The sequence below is a fragment of the Larimichthys crocea genome, chromosome III (assembly GCF_000972845.2).
Source record: "Larimichthys crocea isolate SSNF chromosome III, L_crocea_2.0, whole genome shotgun sequence".
In the NCBI taxonomy this organism is placed as follows: domain Eukaryota; kingdom Metazoa; phylum Chordata; class Actinopteri; family Sciaenidae; genus Larimichthys; species Larimichthys crocea.
The window spans coordinates 40,608,176-40,621,116 of NC_040013.1; the positions used below are offsets into that span (position 1 = coordinate 40,608,176).

The window sequence follows — 12,941 nt, forward strand, 5'->3', positions numbered from 1 at the left end:
AAGTATTAGAAAATTGCTTTATTTTGCCACATTACAATACCCAACTGAAGCAAGACACCAGTTTATTGTTACTGGAGCATCTCTACACTTGTTCAGAACTCCTTTTTCTTTTGTAACAATGCTCATGTTCCCAAACACTTATTAATCAACAGCAGCTATCGCAATTTTTCTTCTTTTTTTTTTAACTGTAAGGTAATCTTCCAATTTTTGATTACATTATTGTTATTGAAAAACAACCTCCACTTTTTAAATACAGCAACATTAGAGCCACACACATCACAATACATGTCATAAGAAACTGCATTTTAAGAATCAGTGTCAGTCGACTATAAATTCACAAGGAAATCTGGTGAATACACACATACAGTATAAAACTGAGAAATATATTTATGAGAAAAATATTTGTTTATGTGATTCTAACAACAGTGGTTTCCTTAGTTTGCCTGTCAGACACTGATTTAGTGCTACATGTTAGTCCGCTCATTCAAAGTGTTCATGGCACACTGTGGTTAATAGCATCTAGGCTTTGTAATCTACTCTGATACAGAGTTATTCAAACTTCTTCAGGTGGTTGTAGAGGGACTGGACGTATGTAAACACACACATGGGGTCTGGCTTGTCCCCCATATCTATCATGTCGTCCACCTCGATCAGACGGAGACAATCAGCCTGCTCCCTGAAACATAATAGTATTACAAGAGTAAAGATTAATCCAATTTAAAGTAGCGTAAGGGATTCATCTATTTCCAGTGAAAGAAGACCATCAGAAAGACACTCATCCAAAGCACATCCTTGGTTGGCTTCTCTACTTGTGCTGCTGTTAGATTTTACCAGTGGGGCTGGCCTAGTGGTTAGGACACACACTGTATAGGAAGTAAACATCAGGGATGCTTTACTACAAGCAGAAACTGAACTGCAGAAACTACAAGACATAATGTTACAAGTTCCTCTCTCTTTGTGGTATTCCTTGGTTGAAAAGTGGTCAAAGCATTTGCATTGTTGGGCACCTTTCAGTATCTTCAGCAGGTATTGCAGGGCCACAAGCATTTCACCCCATCACTTGAGTAGGGCAGTAAACACTAACTTAGCCTTCACCTGCAGAATGTTTCCAAATCTCCATGCCTCCACTTGTGTCATGGGAAAGTCATACAGCAGGAGTGGCCATTGAAGTCTGGGTATGATGCCATGTGGAGCACCACACCTTAAACCTCCCAAGCAATTACTTGTCAATTTCTTTGAGCCAGATGTTCAGTTGAGCCATGGTATCTTTGAGGTAATTGTTCCATAAATAATGGCAATGTCCCCAATCAAATGTCAGTTCCCCTTGCTCTCCTCATTGGCCTTTTCCTTTCCCTACTTAGTATTTAAAATTATTCTAGTGGCCACCATTCAGCTAAAGTAGTACATAGTTTGGCTTTAATTTTTAAATTTTGATGGTAATCTTCTTATTTAATCCACAGACAAAATTTTGTATCTGTCTGATTTGATGCTGAATTTGCCACATTTCTGTTCAACATTTTCCCTCAACATACTTAGGGGCAGCTATGGCTCGGAGGTAGAGCGGGTCATCCACCAATCAGATGATCGGATCCTCAAGTCTGCATTTCCTTGGGCAAGATACTGAACCCCAAATTGCTCCCGAAGGCTGCACCATCGGTGTATGAATGTGTGTGAATGGGTGAATGAGATATGTAGTGTAAAAAAGCGCTTTGAGTGGTCAGAAGACTAAAAAGGCGCTATGTAAGTACAGTCCATTTACATTTACCATACTTGCTGAGAGCCCAACAGTCAACTAAATTGTGGTACCTTTTAACAGTGCCACCTTGGTTAGAATACATTTAATTTGAGCACAAATGTACTTTGGTATAAGGGTTAGGGTTAACACTCACTCACTCACAACCTCACTCAGTCCATTCTAGCCAGCTTACTCTGCGGTGGTGAAGGCCAACTGGAGGTTTTGTTTGCGGTTTGCAGGGTTCAACGTGTTGTAATCAAACTCCAGTGGGAAGAAAGAGTGGACCAGAGCACAGAAAGCCATTCCATCACTCCAGCTGGACGAGAAGTTCTGGAGATCTATGTTCTGAGATGATGATAATGGCAACACGTTAAATCTTTCATGCATTTTGCAGAATTTGTCCTCTCCAATATTGATTTACTGCTATTGCTACTCAGTGTAGCTCGTCACTCCATGAAAACTGTTGCAAGGGAAATTATATAGAAAACTGCACAAGGTTGGCATCCAATAGCTACTCTATATTTGATGTGTTTTAGACTTTTATGTTTGTCTAGTGGTCATGTTTCCATTTATCCTGACAATGACAACTGGGCATTAGTCTATCTGCTGATGAGGTTCAGGTGATATAATAAAAAGCTCCAGGACAGCTGTTTTCAAATTCAAGAATGAACTTTGAACCTAAATGTTTAAGCCAGTGCTCACAAAAAAATTAAGTTTGAACAACTACAGGTGCTGATGCTAATCATGTGAGAGGATCAAGATGAACTTTAAACCAGCCAATACAAGACATTAAGACAATACTTCTTAAAACTTCTTTCAGAAAAAGTGATACAGAAAGTGTTATTTGGTAAATATGCATACAGTATAATAAGATATTTTCATGACAGATATCTCACTGTCATACCTGATAGCCAATGGTTTTTGAGCGGCACCACTCTAAGAGGATCTGTTTTATACCACTGGCACTGGACATTCCGAAACTCTGAGAGCGCTTCAGTTTAGGCTTGGAATCCTTTGAGTCCTTTGGCCTGTTCAAGAGAAATATGTCATTGATCATCTGGGACTGAATATATGGATCAGGACAAAATGAGAAATATTTTTAAACATGCTTACTTTGTGGGCTCTGTGTTCATCCTCTCAAAGAGAGCCCTTTTGGCCTGAGCACCACTGGGCCGTGGAAGTGTTTGTGATTTCATCACATCCTGCTTAAACTCAATGCCCACTGTCTTGTTCACTTTCCTTAGGAGAAAACAGTGAACAACCAATCAAAATGCATTTGGACTGAAGCTGCCAATAGACTCTAAATGGCAGCATCAATCTAACAATAGTGAACAATAAGTTAGTGTTACAGTTACAGTCATGACTTACTTGTCCAAATTAGGCGAGAAACCAGATTTTATGACCGACTTGGAGGGAAGCAGTTTTTCTGCAGAACCACAAAAAGAAGAGACATGACATAAGATATATTATAAAGACACAAGAACAAACCAAGAGAAATGCTTTGTATATATATTCGCAGATTTGGAAAGTTTAATTTAAATGTCTTCGTGAACAGTTATAACAGCGCTAATAAAGGGTTTATTATAATTTACCCGCAGGTTGAGGAAAGCTCACGCTTCTCTTTAGACTAGGACTGGGTGTCTTGAGAACTGGCACTGAATTGAGTGAAGATAAAAGTGCAGAATGTTGGGAAACAGAAAATTAAAAATGAGTACATAAAAAAGTCTTTAAAAATATGTAACAGTAAGTGAAGTGGAGTGGAGAATCAGGAAACACACATGACTGTTATAGCCGAATTCTTGGTTGAACTCACCTCTTTTAAAGGGATATTCCCCAGGTTTTACTGCAGCATCCTGTGATGCTGAAAGACTTGGAGACTGAGCTATCAAAGCAGATAATGAAGACTCTGTGTTGGTTGTGGTCATGGCAGAGATATTCACGGTATCTAATGAAGAAAGAAATGAAGCACATGACACTCAATTTCTAAAAAAGTCTTTAACCATTCATACTTAGTTTAACAATGTCTTTGTATATTTTAAGGTATTTCAGCACATCAATCAGACAAAATAATACCACTTCAAATCAATATTGTAGCATCTTACTCACCACGTCTAAATGGATATTCGCCACGTTTCATTGTTGGGGATTCTGGTATTGAAGCGGTGAGAGGATGATGGACAAGAGACTGAGATACAGAGCCTGACTGCTCCTGGGATACCTGGGACCTTAGCTCCTTTGCTACAGATGATGTACCTGCATGTACGAAAAGGGAATAGAACAATAATGGGGTAGAACCAGGAATAAATGGGGCGAAAGTAAACATATTAATCATATAGAATTATAAATCTTCTCAAGGGAGTTTACTGGTGGTTGCTGCAGAAAATTTGTAGTTAAAAATGTAAAATAGTGTAGATAATATTTCCACTGTGTACTGCTGTTTTACTTATGAAATTATGTTATATGAAATATTGTTTTTCTAAGGAGGAAACCATTGAGTTCACACATTCAAATCACCCAATAGTATTGTCTGTATGTCCATTGCTGCTTTTGTAATAGCATTCTTTTAGTCACTGAGGTCCAGAAGCAATCAGAACATGGCCACTAGAGGGCAGCATGTTAGTTAATGATTTAATGTCATCGGCAGAAAATGTCTTAATTTAAGACTGTTTACGACCGTGCATATTTAGCAACTGTTTGTGGATGGAATTCTGTACTTAAATTAAAATGTTGGCATATTAAAGCTTCATATATTTTCATATGACGTATATTGAAATCCAGAGAGAGGAATGTCAGTAATTTCTTTTCATTTGTCTCACATTTTGTATGGCCTTTCAAACTGACCTTCTTGTCTTTATTTCTTAATTTTCTTTTTACACCAGTTACATTTAAACAACATGTTGAAACATTTTTTCAATAAATACTGGTTGTTGTTGATCGACTGCTATATCTGATATCTGTTGACATACAGTACTTGGACCGTGTTGACTAGCGGTTGATACTGGTTGTTATGGTGTTTGTTGCTTGATAATTGCTCGATTAATGTCAGGTTACTGTTAGGTGGTTGCTAGAGGTATTACTATGGCATTCTGAGTAGTTAAAGGGTGTACTAATTGGTTGGCTCATAGGGTATTGCTAGGTGGTTACTAAGGTATTCGGTGTGGTTTCTATGGTGCAGATAATAACAGTTGTGCAGAGTATTTATGTTATATACTCAATAATACTCAATCATTGTTAATACAATAGGTCCAACAAAGTTACTGAATGCTTTCATAGGACTGTCAGGATCAAATCCTATAAATGCATCTCTGTCTTTGTATGCAGTAACATGAAGTAAAAGACCCACAAACTGACCTCTTATAAAAGAATATTCCCCTACTTCCCCTGTTGTGGCTTCCCCTGTAAAATGACCAGTTGCGTTAGTCACCGATGCAGGAGACTGGGCAGGTTTGGTGGCAATCAGACCCTCTTGACTGGGTTTAGTTGTCATGGCAGTGACAGGAAGATGGGGCTGTGGTTCATCAGCATCTGAAAAAGGGAAACTCTGAATAAAAAATTAAGTCAAAATGCAATTTGAAAAAGAAAAGCTTTATTCTCAAAAGTTTGAGCCTTGTGATTGTCTACATTTCCTTGTAGGTTTCTCATGTGAGAAATCAGGTGGGAAACAGAAACAGCACAATTAAGGAGCAGTTGAGATTTTAAGTTATGAGTTGGTTTATAGTGACAAAGCAGAAATACAGCAGAAATAGATTTTACACTCACCACATTTAGCAGGAGGCTCTACTGATTTTACTGAAGATTCTTTTGTTGTTTTGGGTAATGACACAGGAGATGGAGGAACAGCTGGAGCTTCAGAGCTGGCTTTTGTCACTGCAGTGAGGGGTTGATGGGGTCTGCTCAGAAGACCTGATATTTCCTGGTCTGAAAGAACATTTGTTCAATCAGTCATATTTTTAAAATAATCAGTAACAGTGATAACTGTAGATTTCTATGTATCACTGCTCAACAATCATTACTTTTAGTAGTCTGAACTTGTAAAACATGAACCAACTGACCAGGCTTGTTGGGGAAGTCCACGGTTGACTGAAGAGAGCTAGTTAAGGCTGAAGACTCTGAGCTTGTTTTCATGGTGGCAGTGACAGACTGGTGGGACTGGAGAACAACTTCAGTAGTTTGGGTTGCATTCGAGTCCACCAATGAGCATTCTGAGGAGACATAACCAAAGGTGAGGTCAACTTGTCAACTTACCTTTGTAGAACTTCTCAGATTATCTGCCTACCTTGATTCCCATTCTCTTGTGCGGTAGTGGCAACATGGGCAAAGCTTTTCTCTCCTTTTGAATCAGTGCCCTGTTCAGAGAAGAAAAGAATTTCACGAATCAAAACTATGACATCTATAAACTGGTAGGGTCATTTATAGCCTCAAAGGAACACATAAAGTTAATGGAGGACTGATGTGATAAGACGGTGGGTCTGATCTGAGCTATCTTGCTTGACTCTATTGTGAGAAAAGTCTTGTGTGAAAGTGGATTTTTTTTTGTTATAAATGTTTGTTGAGTGTTTTTACAATAAAAAGTTGTTATTACAACAAGAATCATAAACCCTGACAAATCTGAAAGAATAATTGTGTAAGGAGTCCTATTTCCTTTGCTCCTCATAAAAGTAAATTAGTTATGTAAGACACGCAGCTAACTGTGTCTGTGTCTATTTGTGCATCTGTCTTAGCAACATCACTCATTGGGTTCAACATTAATTTGCTCACAAAGATGGTTGCTGTTGGTTATTTAGATTCCTGAATGCTGTGGAACTAAAATTAAGTTTAGACTTTTATCATCTGTGTGTATGTGTGTGTGCTCACTCCTCTAAATGTGTGATCTTCAGCTGTTAACAGTTGAAAACATCTCCTTTAATGACAGCTGTGGCCAACAAACCCATGTTCCCACTGAGTAGCTATTTTAGATTTTGCAATCAGCCCCTTTGCAAGAGTTTCCGCTCCACTCTTCTTACGTCCCAATATAGCCCCAAATGGATTCTTTGGAAATCAGGGAGTTAGACTAAGCAGTTCAGACAGCACCTAAGTATATCAGCCTGAAGCTTGGCCTGTCTTTGCCCCCTGTCCCACCCCCTAGCCTTTTGCTTTCCAGAGACATGCAGTGGTCTGGCAGCAACCATAAAGCCATTTCAGCCAGTCCGTCAACTCGTCATCAGGAGGGAGATTAGCACCACAGTGATCTGTGGGCTCCTGTAGGATATCACAGTCTGACTCTGTCTGGCCCTCTTAATGCCTTCAACTCCTGGCTGGGTTTAACTCTATATCACTTTTGGCTCTGTCTTAGAAACATGCAAACATACTTTGGTTAGAGATGACAAACACACAAACATAGGCATGTCTGGCCAAATGGTTTTTATTATGACTGAGGAGTGATTCTGATTGTTACAAGCCACAATGAAATAATATATTATGATATTTAGCTTCAGTTTTTATTTGTCAGATTTGAATATATATTCACTTCATTGCTAACAAGTAGATATGCACTAATAGCCTCACCAGATAACGTAATGACCCATCTTTGAGACATGTAAAATACCTGTCAGTGGAGCACTTTTAAAGTGTGAAAAAACACATAACAAATATCTGGGCCAAGACTTCCTCTGCAACTAGATACGTAAGAATGACAAGAAAGGCATATTACGGTTAATCTCTGTAAACAGATATCTGCATATGAATAAAGACAACTTTAAAAAACGTCACCAGACGATAGCTGATATGTGACGAGATTGCATTTCAGCCAATGTGTTCCATCTATTTTGCTGTCCACATGGACTGCTGAAACCAAAGCTCTTTCAAACATGACTGGTCAATAGTTCTTGGACTACAAACAGAACTCTTCCAGTGCCAAAATATTGGTGCCTCAACCTGCAGATTCTGCATGCATATGCAAAGATTAGCAGCTAAGGAGTGAGATGTTTCTCAGGAATTGGTGAAGACCAAAACAGAACTAAAAGAAGAGTGTATTTCTGACTTTGATTTTTCAGGTAGCAAGTAAATACTAATTTTGCTGGAGTAAACAGATTCACCAAAACATTACATGGTTAAACAGTTGTTAACTGATTCTCTGGAGCTAGCATCTACTCGTCATTACCGCACATCGTAAGGCACTTGACATTGGGAGCCTGGGAGCAACTTGAGACAAGATGCAATAATCACCCTTTCATTCCGAAAGTTACAAATATGGCTGGACACAGCACCATCCCTTCCCTATCTGCCCAAACTATGCTTACCATTGCTAGCTACTGTCAAAGAAATATATGAATTCAACAGATTTTAAAAATACTGACGGAAGATGATGTCAACTTTGAAAATGGTGGGCTATCTTAGTATTTGGGGGTGGACTCAAACTGTGGTACGTCAGAGTGGGGGGCTGACGGGTGGGAAAGGACCAGGTGATTTCAGTGGAGAGGAATGTTGGCACGGTGTACGTTTCGACAGGACAGCTGGTTGTCTCTCTCAGGGTGTGGGCTGGGGGTATTATTGACAGGGACGTAGATGCAATTCAACTTTCCATTAGGAGATTTGAAACTTGGACTGGCTGGGAAGCAAGATTTATTTATATATATCTGTCTTGTGAGTTACATCATAAAAATGCAACTCAATATGTGTACCGTAGGCACTGTTAGAAGCATGAGGTGTTGTATACTGTTCGTGTTTGTCAGCTAGAGGCCCCAAAGAGCCACAGCTCAGTCCCAAATCACAGACCCCAAAAATACATGTGCCCTTTGCAGGACCTGCTGTTATAAAAGGGGATCATGAGCAGAAGAGGGCCGAGATGGGGGGTAGGGAAGGGTGTAAGTGTGTGAGCATGTATACATGGTGTTGGGGTTGTTCTTGAAGTCACTGGGGCTAGGGTAAAGATACAATCGCTGTAATTGAAATGGTTATAATTTGGATATTCAAGGTTAATAATGCATCATAATATCTAATAATACAAATGGCAGGTGATACTGAGCCTATAGATCAGTGCTCTCCAGAGAAATGTGTGAAGCTGGAGTCAGAGGTTAAATATATACTGGACAAACATACTGCAGATCCCTCAAATTCTAGTTGGGTCCCTTGACACTGAGTCAAATCCTATCTCCTATCCATGTCCTCACATGGAGGTTTTTGTGGATCAGAACAGCTCAGTTCATAAGCATGGCTGATATTTTGAACATACCACAGTGTTCTGACGGGGTGGTTTCTTGTTGATTGATGCAGTGACATTTGAAACGATCTTGCAGTGCATTCACATGGTTTGAACACCTGACATAGACACAACTTTGTGAATGAAACCTAAGCTAAACTAACAAAGGAAAAGAGGTTGGACAGAGTCAGGTGGGCCTTCAGTGTTCATACCAAAGTTCCCTCCTCCAAACACAAGGACTGAGGTGCTCAGGTTCCTTGGCATGGTAGGCTACTATAACATGAGGTTGTTTTCAGACAGACAGACTTCACGGTGCGAAAAAACACAACAGTATCTTCTTATAAGGTCACTGCAATGAGTGGATGCCAATGCAGAGGGCTTCTGCAAGAAATTGCAGGGTTGTCAGGTCATTCATTGCACTGGTTAATCAAATACATACAAGGGCACATTCAAACAAGTCCTGCATGATTATCTTTCCATTATTTACACTTTTATGTTCTCGCAGGTAAATAAGAGCATCACCCAATCCAAGTGACAAGTTGGTAGATGGAAAATAGAGGAAGTCCTTCAGAGCTAAAAGCAGGTTCATCATTTTTGGTGACCAGGCTTGTTTTAATTGGAACACAGCTTTTTCAGCATACTACACCTCTTGTTTACCCATCTATACATGAATTCTACTCCAAGACAAACATATCCAATGATGTTGTTTATGATGCTAACTCTATTTTGTCGCAATATTCTTTATTATGTGAACTGTATTATCTGTAGAAAAGCAGAACGAATACTCACGTTAATTTCAGCATGTCTCTTTGCTCTCCATGGAGGAGGAGCTCGGGTGTTGATGAGAGCAGCAGCAGACTGGCTTGATCCTCCGCTTGACCCTGATGTTTCAGTGTATGTGAAAGTGGACTGACTTGACTGGCTGCTCTCTGATATGCCAGAGTCAAACAAATCTCTCTGGTCTTCCTGGGTCTTGGACTGAATCTGTACATGTCCATTCTCTACACTACTCTCCACGTTTTTCACCTTTACTTCTACAAGGCTCTTCTCAATCTTTACCCCTGCGAGACCCTCCACCAGACAGCTAAGGGCTTCCAGCTTTGCCCTGAGCTGCAGGTTCTCCTCCTGCAGCCTAGCCACCGCGCTGGCCAGGGGTCCATTGGAAATGCAGAGCTCCTCAATCCTCTGCTCTATGCGTTGCTTGAAAGCACTTACGTCCACGTGCACCTCCCTGACAGCAGCTTGCAATGTGGCCTTAAACTGAACCAGAGCCTCGCTTGCCTTCACCTCCTGAACACTCTCTGTGGCTACATCCATGGCTTTTCTTCTTTGACCCTCACCACCCTGGAGATTCAAGTCAAATGAGTTATGGGGTGGCCAGTATGGAGCTCAGAAACCAAACCTTCTGTCTAGTCCTACCTTGTCTTTTTCAGTTCGTTCACGTTTCTTAAAAGCTCTTGACCAAACAATGTCACTACTAATTGTTCCTTCTGAAAATCTTCAAAGATATCTGCTGTGTTCCATGCCACTTTTCCAGCAACGCTGAAGATGAAAAAGGGTTTTAAGGATGACTGGGGTTGAAGGAGGGTTCCTTCCTTGGCAGCAACTTGTTAAAGTCCCATCAAGCTCCATGGAGGACTTCTCTCAATGTGCGTATTCTCTTACTCTCCACCTCTCATCTGGTCAAAGTAAGAGCAGTTGTTATTTATAAGCTATGGAAAACACATGCACAATGTTATCTTGGGAAAAGAGATTACGCACTGCACGGGCAGATCAGGTTCTCAGTGCATGCAGGACCTGAGGAATGAGCAAACTAACCTTTCAAAGGGATCCAGTTTAAGTGACAGATGATTTTATTCAGTCTTCCTCTTGGGTAGTGCATCTACTATGTTTACTAGATATCAGCCCCTGCTGCCCCAGACCAGTGTGCTGTCTGAGCTATCTGTGTCTCCTGAGCTTGGGAGCAACAGGTTCGCCTCTGTATTTTGGTACATAAAGGGGGCGGGAGAAGTTCAAATGGGGAGGCGTGGTCAAGAATATTTAAATGTCTTTGTCTCTCTTTGCTGCCGGTAAAACTGTGTTGCGAGACAGCGTGCCTGCAGTTTCCTAGGGGTCAGTTTCAAGATGTTCTATGCCTGCACAGTCAAAGTGAAGGCCAATTTCATTCTGAAAGATAATACTTTGTAGTCCAGTCTCTACATTAAAGAACAATCAAGACTGTGATTTTAGGTACTGCAATTAATTTTTTTGACACAAAACCATATAATTAAATACATACCACCTAAAAATCTAAAGAAACCTTATGTCTTAGATAATCTTTCTTTTTTTTTAAATGTCAAAATAAGAAAAGATCTTCACCACTTTGACATCTCACATTTAAAGATACCTGAGAAATACATACATAGTAAATCGGGAAAGGCTAATAGCTATAGCTCCTCTAGACAGCTAATTTAACCACACTAAATCCTTTTTACTGTCTTTTTTTGTGTATGTATTGTCACAAGTGGCAAATATGGTCTTCATTTTCTTGTGTTTTGTCCACTTTCATGGTTTCCGAAGTTCATGGTTTCCGAGTTCTCTTTGCCATTGTACGTTTCATGCCTGAAAATACCTGAAAATAGGTACTTTCTCACACTGAATCACTTCGTCTTTGTTGCTGCTTGTCATGTTGGCAATCACAGTGAGCAGTAACAGTAGATATATAACAAAAAAATGACAAAAAGACCATATAGTGCTAACTGAAGACCACCTCACACTATAATACCTTAAATTCTTTGTCCGCCACCTTTAAATTGAATATTACATTGTATTTTGATTGATCATCTTATTATAGAGGCAGATGAAAAAGACATCGGTGAGTATTCCCACTGACATTAATGCTCAGAATCTAAACCCAGCCTGTAAACTAGCTTGCATAGACATTGCTGCATTGTATATGACTTCAAATAAGAAAGCTATGATAATTATTTAAATAAAGTACCCATTTAAAGAAATATGGTGCTTTGAAAGTTATTTAAAAATCCTAGTTTGTTGATACAGATTTAAGCTTTATAAGTCATTTTGTCAGATAAACAAATGACCTTGACCACACCACCACCCACATATCTCTTCAATAGACCATCTTCACTGCAGTAGCTGAGCAGCTCGGTCTCAGATGTCAGCTTGAAACTGTAGTGCCTCTGGGTGGCCGTGACTTCACATTACAGCTGAAAGATAATCTAAATAGTGATGGGAATTTCGGCTCTTTTTGGAGAGCCGGTTCTTTTGGCTCTGCATACTATAAGGAGCCGGCTCTTTCGGCTCCCAAACGGCTCCTCACATTTTATTAATTGGTTTTATTAATTAATTATTATTATTATTTTATATTTTTAAATGTTATTATATTTTATTTTATTTTTGACATTGTAAAGCACTTTGGTCAGTGCATGCGGTGTAAAAATGTGCTATATAAATAAAACGTACTAACTATTTAATTAATTTATCACCCAAAATAATGCAATAATGTAATAAATAATGTCTCTCGTCTCCCTCCTGTCGTGTTTGTCCTCCACAACCGCTGTGTGTGTGTGTGTGTGTGTCTGTCACCCCTGCCTTGGATGCTGCTATACATCTTTTCACCAATTACGTGCAGCTTTCACACAAAAAAAAGTGGAGAAAGTTTTTTTCCCGCTAGTTTTTTTTTCCTCCAGTTTTTTAATTGAAAGCCGAACGTGATTAGTCAAGATGTGTAAGAACAGGCATGGCATGAGGGAGAGTGTCAGGGGGAGGAGACAGTGAGGCTCTCTAAATCGACTCCCAACGAGGAGCCGGCTCCCGTCGTTCAATTCAAAGAGCCGGCTCTTAGAACCGGATCGTTCGCGACCGACAGATCACTAAATCTAAAGACACCACAAGTAGGCACAGACACTGTACAAACTGAATAAAAAAAAAAAAGGAATTGCAAAGCATCTTGGAGGCATCTTTATTTAAAGCAGACACAGATGATGACGAGAGCATTTTGCTGTGATTTTTTCTGGTGAAGAGAATGCA

General features: G+C 39.8%; 1 protein-coding gene across 1 annotated transcript; it reads right to left on the reverse strand.

The window, feature by feature from the left end:
* LOC104919173 (smoothelin-like protein 2) lies at positions 1-10,873 on the reverse strand. Its single transcript, XM_010731104.3, has 14 exons — positions 10,731-10,873; positions 9,702-10,591; positions 6,012-6,081; positions 5,788-5,937; positions 5,495-5,653; positions 5,087-5,260; positions 3,842-3,988; positions 3,549-3,680; positions 3,328-3,390; positions 3,104-3,161; positions 2,849-2,974; positions 2,640-2,763; positions 1,929-2,080; positions 1-676 (listed from the first exon to the last, which is right to left on the reverse strand). Exons 2-14 carry the CDS (start codon positions 10,227-10,229, stop codon positions 550-552), a joined length of 2,010 nt encoding a protein of 669 aa, XP_010729406.3. The 5' UTR covers positions 10,230-10,591; positions 10,731-10,873; the 3' UTR covers positions 1-549.
* Between the last annotated feature and the right edge of the window lie 2,068 nt (positions 10,874-12,941).

Bases quoted from the DNA above. Each gene is read 5' to 3' on its own strand.
- LOC104919173 (XM_010731104.3), bottom strand. From the start codon at position 10,229: ATGGATGTAGCCACAGAGAGTGTTCAGGAGGTGAAGGCAAGCGAGGCT. The intron at 5,938-6,011 runs GTAGGCAGATAA...ATGTCTCCTCAG, and splicing joins ACAAGAGAATGGGAATCAAG to AATGCTCATTGGTGGACTCG. The intron at 3,391-3,548 runs GTGAGTTCAACC...CACTCAATTCAG, and splicing joins GGAATATCCCTTTAAAAGAG to TGCCAGTTCTCAAGACACCC.